The sequence below is a fragment of the Accipiter gentilis genome, chromosome 22, assembly GCF_929443795.1.
Source record: "Accipiter gentilis chromosome 22, bAccGen1.1, whole genome shotgun sequence".
NCBI lineage: Eukaryota > Metazoa > Chordata > Aves > Accipitriformes > Accipitridae > Astur > Astur gentilis.
Window position 1 is genome coordinate 4,068,847 of NC_064901.1, and position 18,701 is coordinate 4,087,547.

At 43.6% G+C, this 18,701-nt stretch overlaps 2 protein-coding genes across 4 annotated transcripts in view; one reads left to right on the forward strand and one right to left on the reverse strand.

The window, feature by feature from the left end:
* The window catches only part of LIN52 (lin-52 DREAM MuvB core complex component), a 48,137-nt gene extending 42,335 nt beyond the window's left edge, over window positions 1-5,802 (reverse strand). Inside the window, exons 1-5 of one of the 2 annotated variants that reach the window (XM_049825645.1) lie at window positions 5,695-5,800; window positions 5,534-5,608; window positions 5,332-5,369; window positions 4,766-4,832; window positions 3,661-3,744 (exon numbers count right to left, since the gene is read on the reverse strand). In XM_049825645.1, the coding sequence (XP_049681602.1) occupies window positions 3,661-3,744; window positions 4,766-4,832; window positions 5,332-5,369; window positions 5,534-5,608; window positions 5,695-5,713 (283 nt within the window). In that variant the 5' untranslated portion in view covers window positions 5,714-5,800. Of the gene's footprint in view, window positions 1-3,660; window positions 3,745-4,765; window positions 4,833-5,331; window positions 5,370-5,533; window positions 5,609-5,694 lie in introns of both variants that reach the window. The other variant, XM_049825644.1, reaches the window with a different exon arrangement.
* Window positions 5,803-6,080: 278 nt separating this feature from the next.
* On the forward strand, window positions 6,081-18,150 carry ALDH6A1 (aldehyde dehydrogenase 6 family member A1). 2 transcript variants are annotated; one of them, XM_049825403.1, is made up of 12 exons: window positions 6,081-6,183; window positions 6,426-6,491; window positions 8,985-9,059; window positions 10,433-10,594; window positions 11,189-11,267; window positions 11,813-12,115; window positions 12,815-12,936; window positions 13,181-13,370; window positions 14,034-14,215; window positions 15,687-15,866; window positions 16,057-16,155; window positions 16,610-18,150. In XM_049825403.1, the coding sequence occupies exons 1-12, from the start codon at window positions 6,124-6,126 to the stop codon at window positions 16,712-16,714; spliced, it is 1,623 nt and encodes a 540-aa protein (XP_049681360.1). In that variant the 5' UTR covers window positions 6,081-6,123; the 3' UTR covers window positions 16,715-18,150. The 2 variants fall into 2 exon arrangements, with proteins under 2 accessions (XP_049681360.1, XP_049681362.1); XM_049825405.1 differs by lacking the exon at window positions 6,426-6,491 and having other exon boundaries at window positions 6,123-6,183.
* Window positions 18,151-18,701: the final 551 nt, after the last annotated feature.

An 18,701-nucleotide genomic window follows, 5' to 3' on the forward strand; every position in this document is an offset into this window, starting at 1 on the left:
TCGTTCAAGGAAGGCTATCCTTTAGGCGAATTCTGTCCTAAGGAAGGGAAGAATATTCGGCAAGGAACAGACATGAGTGAGCAAGAATCCAACTACTAGCATGTTAGGAGGAGAGCTGAAAAATAGATTCTGCATGATCACCTTGGAGATCCTTTCTGATCCACAAGAAAGATCTTCAGTGTAAGTCATCAGCAAATTAAATGGTGCAAATAAGAAATTCTGATTTATGGAAGATAATATATTGGCAGTTTAATGGCCTGCATCTTAGCACAAGGGAAATGAAAGTACAGGAGATCATGCAGCCAGCAGTCAGAAATATATTTTTAAAAAAGCAAGGTGCTTGCTTATCTATTTGGTTAATAAAATAACTATGGCAAAGCTGCAAAATATCTGCCAAACAGAAGTCTTTTTAAACTACACAGGTAAAACACCACCACAAATAAGCAATTTATCTTGTCTGAGTAGGAACTAAATGTATTAGGTACTACTGAAGCTAGAATAAACAGATACATGGCTGGACAGATCAAGTTACCTTATTCAGAAAGAAGTAACCGAACCCTCAGACAAGGAGGAGGGAACTGGCATTATCAAAAATAGCATTAACCATTTCAGTTGTCAACAGTCTCCTTTGACATTATCATCCCACTCACCTAGAGACTGATGCGTTACCAGATAAAGCCACTGCAGTCTTAACAGGTACATGCTATACTGCACAGAAATCATAACAGAAGGTAAGAAGCCTGACTCCTCAGATGCCTATATAAAACACCAGAGGAAGCTCTGCTGGCATTATTCCAGCCTGAATGACATTCTCTGTACCTCAGACCTCTAACAGTAAGAGTCACCTCTGAAGTTTCTAGTTGACTGTTTCTTGAACTGACTATTACAATCCAAGCAGGGCAATTCTATCCAGTTTCATCTGATAAAGAAAAACTTTCACAAAACTCTGCACTAATTAAGACATAATTATTTAAATCACATAAGAATATGCAGCTTAAAGCGCAGACCAGTGAAATAGCAGTGCCTGTAAAACTGGTTACTTTTAAAAGTGGAGGACAACTAACTGTAAATCAAACCAGATGTCAAACAAGCTGGAAAGAAAACATAAGTTGCATGTTAGCAATTTAATTTGATTCACAGAAGCCATGAGGCTTTCAACAAAATAGCCAGGGTTACACAAAGTACAGGTAACCCTAGGGGAAAAAGAAGGGAGAAAGTTAAGTTGTAAAGAACAGAAATCTGGGAGAAGCAAGCAACCAAAAGAGGAACTGACAAATCCATGACCAAAAAGTAAGGGACAGCAGGAATTATATATCAGAAATCTGTGAAATCCACATAATAGTGTTCCTGGATGAAAGCAGCAAAGATGGACAAAGCATTCAATACATTTGTTCCAAATTTGTCAAGAAAGCCTGCTTATATAGACAAAATAGTAAGACAGTTCTATGAATTTAAGAAACAAGGCATGTAATTCAGTAATTATTAATTTATCAAACTAAATCATGTCAAATCAATTGCTCAGATTTCAGTTTTAGTGTTGCAATAGTACCTTGATGAATAAACTTTTCAAAAGGTATCCAGTCCCACATGTCAGTTTGCCTAATGAATTCTAATGCAAAATTAATATGAAGCGTGCTGTGAACTGGTTCAATAACAGACCTCACAACATAATTACAAAGTCACTCAATAGACACATTTGTCACAGAGTGCTGCAGGAATCACTCTGGTCCTGCACAGCATTTTATCAATAATTTGTATGAAAACAGAAGTCTTTGAAAATATAAAGGATTTGAGATGGGATGTAGAAGAGGAGAGTTGGAAGGAGAAGTAAGTTGCTAACACAATGAGGAGAATTGTTTCTCACTCTCAACACAGATAAAACGTTTGAAAATACTGTAAAAAAAAAGATAGTGCATATTCAGAACAGGAAATATGTCAAAAAAACAATCTTGGGAAGGACTTCAAATCATGACTGAAACAGTGGTTTTATAAAAAAAAAAAAGCAGCAAGAGTTCTATGGGAAGCCTCATGCTGCCATCTAGAGGAGACTGGTCAGCAGCAGGTTTAATCCCGTTTTTGATAGCCAGTTTCAATTAACAGTCAAGTCAAAAGCTGACTACTAAATTTCAATACACAAATATCTAATCAAATCCAATACCTCTGGACCAAAATCGCAAGTCCCTTAACTTTAATGAACAGATCTTTTGGATTTTTCTTCTTATTCTCTCACTTATCTAAGTCCGTAAGAGAATAGAACTTAAAAGACAGTATTTGGAAAAACAGTCCTGAGAAGCTCTGCTCAAACTCCACATCTATTTTTCTGTGAAAATTTTCCTAAGACAAACGTATATTATGACACACAAAGCATTCAGTGTATTATAGCCTAAAGGAAAACAGAATTCAGTGACCAGAACTTACAAACATGGAGAGTTTTCATAAAGCTTGAAAATTCAAGATTTCAGTTACTAAAGATTGTAACAGTTGGACCTCAGATATTTCATTGTTTGCTCACTTTGTCTTCTTTCCATATTTATTTGTCCTCAGCAAGGAAACGACCACCTTGTTAGCTGTAATGTAACTCAGGCTCTGCTTAAACTCCATTTAGCAGGACAGAGCTGTCTGACATTTAAGCCCACAGCTTAACTGAGAAAGCAAACCATCAGTCATTGTATTTGACTCGGTTTTACATTGTTATACCTTAACTTCTACTCTACTAAATGCTTTACACAGTCTTCGCAGATGTTAGCACTGAAAATAAAATAAACCTGCAGGGGGTATGTCAAAACAGGCTTAATGATCTGTTAGTAAGAAAGCATTAGGATATCCTAGGTTTACAGTCAGGAAGACTCTAAAGGTCTATTACTGCCTTTTGTTACCCATTGAAAGGAATGTGAAAGACCCATAAGTTTTAAAACTTTTGGTGCTTTGTGTAGCTCAAAAGTAATTGCAACTAAGGTCTACGCTAGAGCAAAATTAAGCAGAAAAATTTAAATGTATCAGTATGTACAGGTAGCATTTAAAAGAAACACAACACTCTTGAAATCCTCAAAGATGGATCAACTTATTAACAAGAGTGCTAAATACAATGATGAAAGCAGCTCCTTCTTCAAAAAACTGATAAAAATTGGCTGTTTGTAAGTGGGATGAAGGTGAACTTTAGTACTCAATTGACATCACCTCCTGCCACAGTTCAGCGTAGAAAAAAGTAACAGCTACAGAAGCAGAAAACAGTATGAACACTAAGTGGTAGGAGAATCCTATACCCAAGTGAAAGTTTCACTGTGGAAGGAGTGCATGAAGTTTGACAGAAGTACTGCCATGAGAAATAGCTTTAGTATCTGAGAGGGAAATTAAGCCAAGTGACCTGATTTATCTAAGGCAACATTACATCAGGAACAGAACTCTATGTGCCACTAAACAACACCAGATTAGACATATGACCACTTGTTATTTCTGCTAAGAAGTTTCCCCTATGCAGGTAGGCTCTAAGTTGGAGATGTAAGCTCAGTCTCTCATCCTGTTTTGGAAGCTCACCAGCTGTGACTATCAGACACTTGCCAAATCTGCCAACGTACCTTTCCAGCTACAAATGTAGCACCAGCGCACGCTTTAGTGAGAAGATTTGCAATGCAATCAGTCACATCTGCATACAGCACTTACATTCATCCAGTCCCAGCTGATAAGCCAGGTTCTGCAGCCCACGAACTTTTTCCATCAGGTTAGCTGTAGTGAGGCTCCCCAACTCTAAGAAGAGAGAAAAGTGTGAACTTTAACACTGTCTATGGCACTCTAGTGACAGTTTACCTGTTTACTACTTCACAGAGCACTTTCAAGTCATACTTCTGACAAGATCCATTTCCAGTGAACAGAGTATATTCAAAATTCAAGCTGATGCTACCCCTGATTTTAACATACTGAGAAAAGACGAGCTTTCTCTACTGAAAAAGACAGCCAAGGATCTGGTTCATACTGTAATCTGCCACAGCTGCAATGGGCAACTTACCCCATATTTTCGAAGTTCTTGCAAGTTCACATTGCTGCGTGAACAAGCTACAAAAGAGTAAATGGACTTACTATACATTAACAATGTGTGTTTAAGTACATTTCTTGCAGCAAGACAAAGTTAGTTTGTCCCACTTTCACTTTGGAACAGTTTATCTGTAATTCACACGAGAGGCAGAGCACGCTCAAGGATATTTACTGCAAATAGCTGTAACATGCAGCTAATCTACATGCCAGCTAGCCCTTCTGTAACTTGCTCATACAGCCTTACCATTTGATTAGAGATCGTGGATCTATGAGTGAAGACCTATGCATAGCACAGCTCTAAACAAGTCAATGAACAAGTCTAAGCTGCTCGCCAAGTTTGATCAGCTGAGGCCCATCAAAAAATTCATGCCACTTCTCAAAATACAGAAGACACCCACTATACTTATGCAGTGAGAGATTGGTAGGCGAGGTAACTGAAATACATGTAACGTTACACTGTTTCAACTACTTCTTGCACTCTTGCTTTGAAAAATCAGCCTGCCACTGGTATCTGGATATTCTCTTGGAGGTAACTGGATTAATGAAAAATGTGTATCATTAACAAGATAAAGGACTCCTGAGCTAGAGATTCTGCAAATGTGAGAGCTAGAGATCTAAGGCCACAGGGCCACCTTCAGAATGTTTAAAGAACAAGTGTTTTAAGCCTCTTAAGTAAATACTGAATTCCCACCTGCTTTAGCAACCTTTACTTCCTGCTCACGATGTCCATACTCACCCTTTAACATATCGATATCATCATTTTCTAATTCAGCCATCCACTTGGGTGGAGAACTTGTAATAGGCTATTTTGAAAAAAATAAAAAGTTCATACTCAGACAAGTGAATTTTTAGAACTATACAAAGAAGTCTGATCTCATATTGAAAACTAGTTATGCTGACAGCAAAAATATGAGAGTTCCAGATGCTCTGTAGAGATTTTTTTTTTACGTTTGATCTTGTTTTCTAGCTTTCCCTGGACTTTTTAGAGTTAAAAAGGCACACTACCACCCACAAGCCAAAGTCAGCCTGAAAAGCTGAATTTCCTGAAGTTGAAAGCCTTTTCTTTCTTGCAAGGTGTAATTCTCATTCACTGCAAGTTACATAAGGTATCTTAAAAAACCCCAACCAACCAACCAAACGTGAGAGAGACATTAAAGCAAAAGGATTACGCTAGCATATACTGAAGTTGTAACTGAGATACGTTCTACAGAACAAAGATGTAAAGCCCACGAGAGGAAACAGCAGGTCTGCCACCGCACGGGAATGGGGGAAACGCGACAGGCAAGAGCAGCGATCACTCACGCTTTTGAAGGAGGCGGCGAACTCGGCAACGCCGGGCACTGGGAAGAGAGAACGAAGGGCAGCGGGGGGTGAGCGCCTCTGCCGGCGGCACCCCGACCCCCCGCCCGTCCCCCGGGGGCCCAGCCCGGCCGGCGCAGCTGCCCGAGGAAGGGCCGGGCCGCGATCCTGCCCCCGCCAGCCGACAGCCGGCCGCCGGACTTACGCTGCTCGGGCCACAGGTCCGGGGAGGCGCGGTCCAGCTTCTCGAAGCTCAGCAGCGAGGCCTCCAGGTCGGCACCTGCAACAGAGAGGGGGTGAAACGCCGCCCAGGCCCCGCCGGCGGGACGGGGAGCGGAGCGGCGCTGCCCGGCCCTCGCGCCCTACCGTCCGCGGGAGCCGCCATCTTGCCCGCCCCACGTGACACGTCGCCGCTGCTCGCGGGACACCCCCCCTCGCCGGCACGTGACCCAGCCCGAGCGGGAGAGGAAAACCAAACCACGCCCCGGAGCCCACGTGTCGCTCTCGCCGCCACCGCCAGGAGGCGTCGCCGCGGGGCGGCGCTCGGCCAATCTGGGCTCTGACGGTCGGTGGGCGGCTTAGGTCTCGCTGCCAATCCACGGCGCGGAGCGGGGGGCGGTGGAGGTGGTGGGCGGGGCCGACGGGCTTCCTGGCGGCGATTGGCTGCGGGCCGCGAGGGCCCCGCCGGAGGGGGGCGCGGAGCGGGCGAGGCCGGTGCGCGGGAGGCCAATAGGCGCGCGGGGGCGGGGCGAAGGGGGACCGTCGGGGGCCGCGGTGCAGCGACCATCGGCCGGGATGGCGGCGGCGGCGGTGGCGCGCGGCGCATGGGGCGGGCGGCGGCGCGTGGCGCTGAGGGTGAGGCGGCGGCCCCCGGCCCCGCAGCGGATCCCGCGGCTCGGAGGGGGGGGCGGGCGGAGGGGATCGCGGCCCAGCTGGCCGCGGGGCCCCGTGGGTGGGGCGGTCCCGAGCGGGGAGTAGCCGATGGCGCCGCGGTGAGGGGTCGGTGGGCGGTAGCCGTACCCGCGGCGGGGGGCGGGGGCCGGGGCCGTCGGGATCCCTGAGGAACCGGGCCGGTCTGTGCTTCCCCTCCCGTCCAGCTGTCGCGGAGAGCCGGTGCCTCCTGGATCGCCTCAGCCGCCGCCTTCTCCTCCTCCTCCTCGGTGGTGAGTGCCCGTCCCGCGGAGCGGAGCCGGCGGGCGGGGCAGGCCGCGGGGCTTGGGAGGCGGCCCCGCCCGGGCTGAGGAGAGGCCGCGGGCGGGGGGAGGGCGCGGGAAAGGCCCGGACGCCGCCGCTGCCCTCGGCAGCCGGCGGAAGACTTCCCTCGGGTCTGCTCTTGGAAGGTCGTTTCTGCCAGCTCCCTTCCCCTCCGCTCCTCTCCCGCGGCTGCGGGTTGGTATTTCTGGAGCAAGCGTTTGGGGCTGCCCGTGCACGGGGCACGGAGGGCCCCCGTGCTCGGCGGGGGTTAAGGAAAAAAAGTTCAATGTCACACTTGTTTGACGCCGGAGCTACGAAGTGCGCAGTTGGGCGGCTCCCTCCGCTCCGGGAATCACCTCACCTCACGTTACTTCTTGTAGCGAGCCCTGCCTAGCTCAGCAGGTACACCCAAGGGCGATATGTTAGTTCAGTTAATCACGTCCTGATTAGTTTTCTCCGTGTTCCTTATGTAGCACGCCTTGCGCTACATGTACACCAGCCAATTTTTCCCCCCAATTTTTAGATTTCTTTTACCGTGTGTAATATCTCTTCAGTAAGATCAGCAAAAATGAATATAGAATATATGACTAATGATAATGCGTGAAAAAAGATTGTTTCAAGCTGTGTGGACTGGCCTCATATCATCTATTTATGGCAGAGAGAGGATCTGACTTTCTTTGGGTATTACCAAACAACTTTAGCTGTTATAGCGCCTTTTTTCTTCTGGTATCCATGGCTGTACACTTTGCAAGTTCTAAACAGCTAAATAATGATTCTCCAAACAGTCTGCTTTACTACAGTCCTTGTTCCCACAGCAGGCTCATTCTCCACAGATAAAAGGTGGTGATCTTACAGAAAAAGTGCAATCAATCTTAATTCAGCATTTCCTGGCTTGCTTGAAATAGTTTTTCTTTGTCTGTGCAATTGTCTAGATACCCCTTTTTAGCAATTTGAAAAAAGCATAAATTCCGTTGCAGTGAAGTCCGCATGGGTCATAAAACACTGGGGCTTGTAGGTCCAGTGCAGATACATGGCACTTGGGCCAGTGGAGTGACTGATAGAGGTAGGAGTTTGTCATTCTTTAGACCAGCACTAGAAGACCATTTCTGACAGTCAGGAAACTCAGTCAAGTTCCTGCGCTTCCTTTCAGGTTCTAGAGGGGATTGTGTTTTCATAGGCACAGACTTCTGCCTCTCTTTCCCAAGAGTAGTTCCAACTACACAGTCATCTGCAACTTTTTATTTTGATTCACTTCTGGTATTATCTCCCAAATCACTAGGTCTTGCTTATCCATTAACAGTCTTACTTTACACTTCTCATCCTAGCTTTCTCATCTCCTAGGTTTCTCAGCTTGCTGCAACTCTTATTGCTGTTCACTTTTTTTCACTCTTCTCCACTTTTCACTGTCATTACTTGTCCAGCCAACACCATTTATGTTCCTGATTCTTCCTCTGATCTCTTTCCCTTCATTACACCTTGGATAGCATCCCAATCCTCATCTCCCTCTCCTAATTCCACATCCTAATTCCTTCACAGAGTTCCTGATATGTTTGGGTTTATATCCCACTTCTCTTGATCCGTCCCATTTCTATTCTTCACCCAGCAGATCCATTTCCCCTTCCTCTTATCTGTTTACCTCAAGCCACTGTTTTGTGGCATGATTAACTGGTTCTTGCTTTCTCCTCGTTCTCTCCTTATCTCCCAATATCAACTCCTAGTTTCTGGTTTCTTAATTTATACAGTCCCAATCTGTTTTTCTGCATGATACAGTTTTGTTGCCTATTCAGTGCTAGTTACAGCTTCTACCTCTGGTACCTTCTACCTTCTTTCCTTCTGCCCTACGTTTACCTGAACTCCTCATTCCAAACTTTCTTTTTCTCTCTTCTGCATCTGAGTTGGAAAGTTCTGTCTTCTGTGCTGCCTGCCAGGACAGTCATTGTGAACTCAGTAGATGCAGGTTCCTTGCTCTTAGTTGCAGGACCACACGGGGAGTGGGGAAAGTCCAATTTTATGCCTGTAGCTATGAGCTGGAGAGATGAACCTACTTAGTGGCTTGATGGAAAGGAAGCACAGCACAGTGTGCACTGGGTACATGGAATTCTCACAAGCTGAATTCTTAAGTGTTTCTTCTGAACATTTATGAATTGTGGTTTTTCAGTTTTCTAACTTAGTAAACATTGGGTGATTAAGGAAATTGAAATAGTTCTGAACATAAACATAGCAATGTATTTTTTCTATAACTGCTTTTAGAAATAATGTATAAAGTGAGAGAAAAATGGGGCAGAGAGCATGACAAATTTCAGCCTAAGCAGTGAGCTGGGTCTTGCTGTAAATACTGGATCTAGACTCTCTAGTGGGCAGCGTAGCAGTAAATGATGAAGGCTTGCATGTAATAAGGCACACTGGTATTTAGGCACCTTGAGTCAAAGATCACTCACTGTCCGATGTTTTGTCCTCCGCAGCCAACAACCAAACTCTTCATTGATGGGAAGTTTGTTGAGTCCAAAACTACTGAATGGATTGATATCCACAACCCGGTAAGTGAAGTGGTCTCAGCTTATGTGTTAGCAATCACTGTGCAGCAAGGATCTGTGCCTCTGTTCAAGCATTTGGTAAAAGGGGAAGGTACATACATTTCTTGAGAAAGGTTTAGACTTGGAGCTTAAGATGGATTTAGCACTGTGTAATTGCTTCTCGATTTTCTTTTCACATGAAATGTCAGTCTTAGCAAAGTGATGACCTTTATCTCCCCTGTGTAGTAAACCCCTGATCTCCGGAAAGGAAGCTTAAACTTGGCTTACATTTTTTTTGGTCATAGAAAGGCTCTGTGATCAGTATGTCAGATTTCTGAAGGGTTTCTTTCACCCTGTATGTGAAATCAACGGGGTGTAATTTGATGCCAGCTGAATGTGAAGTCCTGACAGACACTAATTTCACTCTCAGACCAAGGTAAAAAATCCTGACAGCTGAAGCTCCTCTCCTTCCAGAGAGCTTCTATCTGTGAGCGACAATATTCACAGTGAATTTAGAGGCTGGATGCTATGCAATGCAAAATAATCTTAGATTAGTAGCACTTGTACTTGTCTGAGTCCCCTGCCAAAGACAAATGGAAATGAGGTTGCACTCAGAATTCTGACCCCCCTAGTAAGCATTTGGACAGCAGTTTCTAAAACATATCTATGTAAAGCCCTATTTTGATTTGCTTTGTGGAAGTGATTGGAGCAGCGAGCCATGTTCATGAAGCTCATTTGGTCTCTATGCAGTGACCAACATTTTTGTTTAATTTTCTTTCTCTTGTTTTGAGTAGTTTCTCTCTTAGTGATGTACCTGATGTTTTTGTCATGTCAAAGCACATTTAATTTTTAACAGTGCATTAGAAGGAGATTAAACTGGCAAAGACAAGCTTTTAAAGTTAAGATACTGTAGAACTAAGGTTGCTTGTAAAAATCTTACTTTGACCTAGTGGTCTAGGTAAACTAACATCAGTGCCAATTGCATAGTCATACACTGCTTTTTCCAAAGGAACCTTGCCTCATTTAGCGTGCAAGAGGGACAGCAAATGAGCCAAGATGATGCAGAGGAAAAAGACCACAGTCCACAGAAACCTTTGCCTTATACTCTGTATAAGCTTCAAGATAGACAAGTCACTTCAACTCCAACTTGGAAATCGGCACTGCATTTGCAGCTTTCTGGGTACCTAATTTGAGATGTGTGGAGTGGAGGTTTTCAGAACTATTCCAGTTGTAGCCCAGGCCTTTTGTGTGCACCAAGGAAGGAGTTTCTTTTGTGTTCTCCCCTCAGAAGTACAGCTCCCTATAGAACAAGGATATTAGGTGTGTGGCGTGGAGCATTGAATGGTTGGTAGGGACAGGTAGAGATGAGTTTTGATGCGGTTTGTTTTTTCCTTCAGGCCACAAATGAAGTGGTTGGCCGTGTACCAAAAGCCACAGCCAGTGAGATGGAGGCAGCTGTGGCTTCTTGCAAAAAGGCTTTTTGGAACTGGTCAGAAACATCTGTTTTGAGTCGCCAGCAAATCTTCCTGCGTTATCAACAACTCATCAAAGACAATCTGGTGAGACACCACGGCTGTGTGTGATGGCTGTTGCTGAATGCATTGCAATTGACTTTAGGAATTAAATTGAGAGACTTGGTGTTTACAGAGTTCTTGATGAGGCGTTGTTGCCATGATTGAGGAGCCAACTGAGACACTGTTGTTGAGAGGTGTAGCAAAGCACTCTCCATCAAATGGGGACAGAGAGGCAGTGCTTCTTAGGCAATATTATTCTGCATTTGCCCCTTTACCAAAAGACCACAAGAGGAACTTTCAGCCTTGATGGAGAATGTGCTGGTTGATAAAGACAAGTGGGAGAAGTATGTTACTATGTCTTTGGATTTCTCTGATTGTTTTTTTGGTGTGTCTGTGGTGTGACACCTGAAAGCTGTAAAGGACAAGCCAACCCGTGGTTGTTTTTTCTAAAATGTCACTGGTGTGGCTTATTGGCTTCTTGTCTACAAGGAGCACATCAGTCAGTGTAGGCTTTTGCACGTTCTGCCCAGTCTGTTCATTGTGATGTTCAACTCTCTGTTAAACTGTCTTACCCCTGCACCCTATTTCATGGGCAGGCACTTTTCTAATGTTCATAAACTTCGTGTTTTCCATTTTCAGAAAGAAATTTCAAAACTCATCACCTTTGAGCAAGGGAAGACCCTGGCTGATGCTGAGGGAGATGTGTTCCGAGGCCTCCGTAAGCTGCTGGCTCCTCCTGTTAAAAAAGGGGCTTTAAGAATCCATAGGAAGGGAGGAGGTCTCCTGAGCAACTGATTGCTCTGGGACTCTGTACATGTAGCTCCCTTCATAGCCTCCTACTGAAAGGCGGCAATTGTAATTCTGACCTGGAAAGTTCCCTTACATACAGTTTTCTTAAATCACTTCCAAGTTGTTAGATTCTTCCTTTTCCTAGGAGTGACTACAAATTGCTGTAAAGGGATAAGAACTTCTTGCTTGTGCTCAGATGTCTAAGGTACAATAATACTATACCTGTGCTTCTTTTACTGGGGCTGTTATGTCTGTGGTCCTATCACAGTGACATACAGTGCACTCAAGAGGGAATCCACTCACAATGAGCTCACAGTGCTTGGCAGAGCAAAGGGATTTTCTGGAGCACAATGAGTTTTAGGTTGTGGGAAAAGAGGCTGGAAGAAAGACTTGGGTCAAGACAGTGGTGAGAAGGGAGTTCGGGGACTAATTGTTAACAGATCATCCAGTGGCATATTGCCCTTTCTGCTGCAGAGGTGGTTGAACATGCTTGCAGTGTGACATCCCTCATACTGGGAGAGACCATGCCCTCCATCACTAAAGACATGGACACTTACACCTACCGTCTGCCTCTGGGCGTGTGTGCTGGAATTGCACCGTTCAATTTCCCAGCCATGATTCCTCTTTGGATGTTCCCCATGGCTATGGTTTGTGGAAACACCTTCTTGATGAAACCATCTGAGCGTGTACCAGGAGCACTCATGTTCCTTGCCAAGCTGTTTCAGGATGCTGGTGCCCCTGATGGGACCCTGAATATCATCCATGGACAACATGAAGGTAATAATAGCCCTTCTTGGGAGATGGCTGGCGTCTGTAAGTGTTGTATATGTTCAGTGGAGGTATCGTTTGGAGAGTCTGATACAGCTGCTGTTAGATAGGTTTGGACAGATGCTTCAGCCCTTTTGATGGACATGAAGGGAGGTGACTAGAAGATTGTCTGCCATCTTGCACCAAATTTTTCAGGTGATACAGTGGACAAAATTTTGGGGGCTGGGGTCAGAGTTCCCAAGGCATGTAAGTGCTCAAATTCTCTTTAGCAACCTAAGCTCCAACTGAAGTAATTAGATAAATCATCTTGGTTTCCCAAGGAGGCCTAAACAAGAATTAAATGCCTCACTGAATATACAGTGGATGCCAGTATTCTAGCTCCTAACATGATATTTTTTACAGCATACGAGTAGTTTCAGAACATGAGGATACAAATAGACAACAGTAACTTTGCTTCGGCATTGCTCAGGTGCCTTAGGAGATGCCCAAAGCGTGAAGAGATGGCAGAGAGCCAGGGACAGGGGCAGGAGTACATGTCCTGAGGAGTTAGTGGAGAGATGCATAGACAGGCAGTGGGGGAACTCAGATGTAGGAAACATGGAGGCAAGAATTTCGGTAAGAAAGATCCGCGAATTTAGCACTGCGGGGATGGGAACAGAGAGAAGCATTTGTGCACCACAGTTATAATGTATTATTTCCTATTCGAAGCTGTGAATTTCATTTGTGACCATCCGGATATCAGAGCAATCAGCTTTGTGGGATCTAATCAGGCTGGCGAGTACATCTATGAGAGAGGATCCCGGAATGGCAAGAGAGTCCAGGCCAACATGGTAATGCGTCTGAATGGAGCACACTTCAGCACATAGACTGCCTCTGTCTCCTGTGAATGTTGAGACTTAACGCTACTCAGCAGCAGAAGCTGATTTTGCTACTGATAGTTAAGTGATGAGGCTGCCCTTCTTGCCAGCCTGTTGGTAGCAGAGTCATAGCTACTATATGAAGATATTGCCAGAGAGCTAGAGAAGTGGGCTGGGGTGGTTAATAATGGGAGACTGTGTATGTGTTATATTTCAGGGAGCCAAGAACCATGGTGTGGTGATGCCTGATGCCAACAAAGAGAACACCTTGAACCAGCTGGTTGGAGCTGCTTTTGGAGCAGCTGGCCAACGCTGCATGGCCCTGTCTACAGCAATTCTAGTGGGAGAAGCTCAGAAATGGCTGCCAGAGCTTGTGGAGAGAGCCAAAAATCTACGTGTAAATGCAGGTACAGACTGTGATAATTTCTTATGAGGTACTTCTGTACAACTGTACCTTTTTAGGTTGGTGTATCTGCCTTACTGCTGTGTGTCTCTTGGAGCTATTGGCACTATAGGTTTGATGTGTAGGTGTAGGAGCTAGCAGATTGTCTGGACTGGGAAACACAACCCTAGACTTGGAGGTATGTAGGAAGGCTTGGCAGTATGACTGTGATGCAAGGTTTACAGGATCGGTCTTGTTTCAACTGGAGCTTTGAGGTTATGTCCTATGTTTAACTCAAACCTACCAATTTGTAGTGAGCATGCAATAAAAAGGAAAAATGGAAACAAGTACTTTGGAAAAACTAGACTGTTATTAATTCTAGGAGAATTATCTTTCATTTATGTTCAATGAAGTCCTGCAAAGGGGGAAAGTTTCCTTTCTGAGAAGAATCTGTTGAATTTTGGCTTCCCGGTGATCTAAAATTATGCTTATGCTTATGACTTCTCTTATTTGTTGATTATGAGAGTTGCACGCTATTACTCCTGTTCATTAACATCTCAGATCTTCGTTTCTGTGTCTCAGAAATGTCAGGATTTTCAGATCTTTTCTGCCAGTGTAGTTATCTCCATGATGCCTGTGAAGAGGAAGCTGTCAGGGTTAAAAACTTGGCATCTCTGCCTCTTCACAGGAGACCAGCCTGGAGCAGATCTGGGGCCTCTAATCAGTCCCCAAGCTAAGGAACGGGTTTGCCATCTGATTGAGAAAGGAGTAAAAGAAGGCGCCAGCCTTCTTCTGGATGGACGTAATATCAAAGTGAAGGGCTATGAAAATGGCAATTTTGTTGGGCCAACAATCCTTGCCAATGTCAAGGTAAGATGACCAAAACCAGTGCTTGATAGTGTATATTGCAGGGTCAGCCGAAAAACGGGTTACCCAAATCAGTCAGTAATCAATAATCACCAGCTAGAAAGCCCATAAATGGCTCAGCCTTCCCTCGCACAATTCCAGTGACGTGCTCATTGAAATGCTGTCATGGAGGTGATAAAAGAATTTGCAGTAGTGCAGCATACTCTGAATGAGGTTAATGATCTTAACTTGAATAGATTGCAGCCAATTAAAAGAAGATAGGGGCAGTTTGTACTGTGTTAAACTAGATGTCCGTTGAGCATCCGTCTGTAGTAATGGCCAGCAGCAGATACCTAAGGAAGAGTATGATGAACAGCCAAACTTGCAATTTTCCTTCCTCCATTACACATTCCTGCAGTTTGCAGTTTAAGTACTTGCAGAAACAGAAGTTAAATATATGTGGAAATCTTCACGAGAATAATACAGGATAAGGTACAAAATCTTTGTTGTTGAACATATTCGCAACTTCGTTGAGTCAACCTCTCAACATAATGCATGGTGTGCAACAGATGGACACTACTATGGGGGAATATTCTTTAGCAGGTACATATCCACGTGAGTTTTCATACCTAAATTCATTCTTTTATGTTTATGCAATTAGCTGGTAGGATTTCCTTAACATTTAAGTATTCATTCCTCATGGGCCTTTTGGTGAGTGATTCCATGATAGCAAACCAATCTTGATAATTCTGCTATTGTATTTTGTATTCTTAGGATTTTATTGATTTTATGCTATTACATAATTCAGGCTTTTAATCTGTCTCAGAATTTTCTCGCCTAATTTTCATTAAACATCTTAAAATACTTCATTTTTCTGTGATGTGTCATAAATATTGCTAGGTATTCAAAACCAAAACTTTCACTGAGATTTTGTGATTCTTAGTTTGCTTATACAGTGGTTAATATCGTAAGCCACGTAAAACTTATACCTTGTCAAATGAATGTTTTGTAGTTTGCTGTATTAGCTATTAGTGATTAAAGTACTCTCCAACTGGTGGTTTTTTTATGTGTCAGACGTTGCTAATTATCAGACATAAATCCTGGACACTGAGTTGGAAAGGACAGCAGGTTCTAGTCACTTTGTCAACAAGAACTGAAGTAAACTACCCTGCATTAATGCCTGTCTTAATCAGCCTTGGTCAGAAAAAATCTGTAAGAGAGGTTAGGCAGGCAGTAAAAGCAGAAGGTGCTCTGGAGATGAAAAGTGATACCCTCTTTAGTGGACGAGATAGATGGCAGGGCATGGGAAATGGTGAAAAGGCAAAGAGGACTGAAGGATGGCCTGTGGCAATGCAGTACGATGGGTGATCCTAGGAATATCCTGACCATTAGCAGCATGTGTGTCTATTATATCCTATTTACGAGGATATTTTTATTATATCCTGTTTATTATATCCTGTATACAAGCTGTTTTTTCGGCTGTTTGTCTTGGCAGCCAAACATGACTTGCTATAAGGAGGAAATCTTTGGGCCCGTGTTAGTGGTTCTGGAAGCAGACACTTTGGATGATGCCATTGAGATGGTGAACAATAACCCCTATGGAAATGGAACTGCAATCTTCACTACCAATGGAGCCACAGCTCGGAAATATTCTCACTTAGTAGACGTGGGGCAGGTATGTGCAAGCTAAAATTGTTCTTAGTACTCACCATTTACAGTGGGTAGCCATCCAGCTGTACTGACTAATCACTCAGCCAACAGTACCCAGCCTCTGATTTAAGGAAAGAAAATGCAGTAACTTTTGAAGAGTGCTCTGCAATCCGCATATTTCTTGTGATTAATATGGCAGCTTTCCTTTGGTTTAGGTGGGTGTTAATGTTCCAATCCCAGTACCTCTGCCCATGTTCTCTTTCACCGGGTCTCGTGCTTCTTTCAGAGGGGACACCAATTTCTATGGCAAGCAGGTAACTTACTGATTCAGAGTACTCTACTGGGTTGAATTGTGATAAATCACATTATAAATGGCAATGGGGAGATTGTCATCAGACCTCATGAGTAAGGAGACTTTGAAGCCATCTCAACCAGGAAACTTAAGTCTAGCGAGTGATCACAGCCACCATAACGCATGTTACAGTAGCCAATTCCTTTTTTTTTTTTTTTTTTTTTCCCTTAAATCTAAAAAAAGCAAGTCTTTTTCCAGGAGATTTAAGAAAGGAGTAAGAACTAAGTAGCAGGCTTTCTCACAGAACCAGCATCTTTGGGGAACTGGTAAAAGGAACAGGCTGACAGGAATTGTTCCCACAGAGGAAAACTCAACCCTCTGTAGATAAAGCAAAAATTGTTTGATACACCACTAGTGGAGACCTGAAGAATTCATAAGGCCAAACATCCGATCCATGTCTCTCTCCTTTCCTCCAGGGAGTGCAGTTCTACACACAGCTGAAAACTATCATTTCTCAATGGAAAGAGGAAGATGCCACCGTTACCAAGCCTGCTGTGGTTATGCCAACTATGGGAAACTAAATCACCCCTTGCAGATGCTGTTTCTGGTGCCCTTCTCCTTCTATGCTGCACTTTCCAGCTTTGTCCTGACTATCATCATTTCCTTGGGAATGAATAGAAAGCTCCATTTTCTCAAGGACCTCTGTTTCTGTGCAGATCAGGCAGGCTCATGTAATGCACAGTCTGGGCTTACTGTTGCTGTCAGTGTTTTTTGGCTAGCTGAACTCAATTTTTTTTTCCTACAACCTATGACAGATGAAACAACCCTATGTAATTGAAAGGGCAGACAGTGAGATTGGTCTTAATTTGTGTTTCTTTCCAGACCCTCTGAACTTGAACATTACTCTGGTTTCCACTTCAATATCTTTAGCCTTAGTGACTCACTCCTGGCTACATCTCGTAGCAGTTTTCTTTACCTCTTTATCTTACATGTTAAGATTTTGAGTTCACCTTACTCAAAGATGAGTACTCATTCTGAGTGACAGAACTGGGACACCTTGGGTGTCTCATATAAGTGACTTTACATACAACGAAGACAGCAAGTTTGGGAGTTGAAAATGTCAGTCTTTCATCTGTTGAGCAGTTTCCAAAACACTTGGGAAATAGCTTTCTAAGGATTTTTCAGGAAATCATATTTGATTGCTTGTCTGAGGATGAAAGAAATTCCTGTATGGTACAGTGACGTTCACTGTGCCTCTGACAGCTTGAAAACTTCTGTTCCTGTTGTGTGCATGGCTTGTATTCTCCAGCTTGCCAGCAATTCCGTTATACCTGAAGTTGTTTGGTGCCTTTTTACTGTGCTAACAGATATGTGCCTGCAGGTCCTGTAACGTAATGAAACTGTAGAAGCAGGAACATAACCATGTCTATGTATCTTTACGTCACAGCATCATGGGGGTCTGGGTGGAAGGCGGAGTAAGTAGATGGGTCAGTAGGAAGAAATAACATGTTTTTTAATCACAAAGCAGCCAGGCCTGTTCTCTTGGTTTCTCTTCCTGACTATGGCTGTATTTCTTGTGTTTGATTGATTGATTCCTTGTCACATTTGCTCAAACACAGTCATGTTCTCTAGGGACTGCAGGTCCCATTACTAGAGAAGGATAAGACTTGGTATACTCTGTTTTTAAGAATCTGCATTTGGAGCTGGAGAGCCTCTATTTTTATTCCTGGTTCCTAGGTGATGCAGCCATGAGGGATCTGCAGGGAACTCATTCAAGCACGTATGGAAAATAATATTATTCTAATGATTGTAACCATTACTTGTTCTAATTAAACAACCTCAATGTGAACACTTTGCATCCTGCCTTCTGGTAAAGATGCCTTGTAACTGACAGTTATGTATTAGTGCAATTGCTGTGCATTCACTAATGTTTGTATCTCAGTTTTTTCCTCTGCTATTCCCTGGAGGGAAATTCTCACCTTGCAATTTGATTACAGATTAAAAACATGCTAATACATTTCTGCAGAATATGACTGCTCCTTGGTAAGACATTATATAGGTGTGATGTTGACTTTATTCCCCTTTGCAGAGGCTGGTCTGTGATTCCTGTAACCCATGTATACATCTTCCTTTTACAGTATGTCAAGGACCTCTGTACGATTTCCTCATACAGCATTTCAAGGAATGCCTTGTTTCTGTTTCCACATACACATCATTTGATCACAAAAACTCCCAAGCTTCACATAAATTACTTTATTACAAACTGAAAATATATCTTCATCAAATTATAGCAACACATATATACAGAGTTCTAACCACTAGTCCAAATCCTCGTCCCTTGTACAGGGTCATGTGAGCTTCTGGCTTGGGAAAGAATAAAACCTTTACTTTAAGAAGGAGGAAAATAACTATATTTCAGATGTATTTCAAACATGAAGTCAAAGCAGCAGTGCAGCAGACAGATGATTTAGAATTTGCAGCTTTGCTCACAAGATAACTTCCAAAATGAAAAGTGCAGATGAGTTGGTAATTGCTGTGGCTGTTGTTCATGCAAAGTGTACAGCTGCC

Coding starts and splice junctions, on each gene's coding strand:
- ALDH6A1 (XM_049825403.1), top strand. CDS start 6,124: ATGGCGGCGGCGGCGGTGGCGCGCGGCGCATGGGGCGGGCGGCGGCGC. Junction 6,492..8,984: donor TCTCCTCCTCCTCCTCGGTG/GTGAGTGCCCGT, acceptor TGTCCTCCGCAG/CCAACAACCAAACTCTTCAT. Junction 14,216..15,686: donor CAATCCTTGCCAATGTCAAG/GTAAGATGACCA, acceptor TTGTCTTGGCAG/CCAAACATGACTTGCTATAA.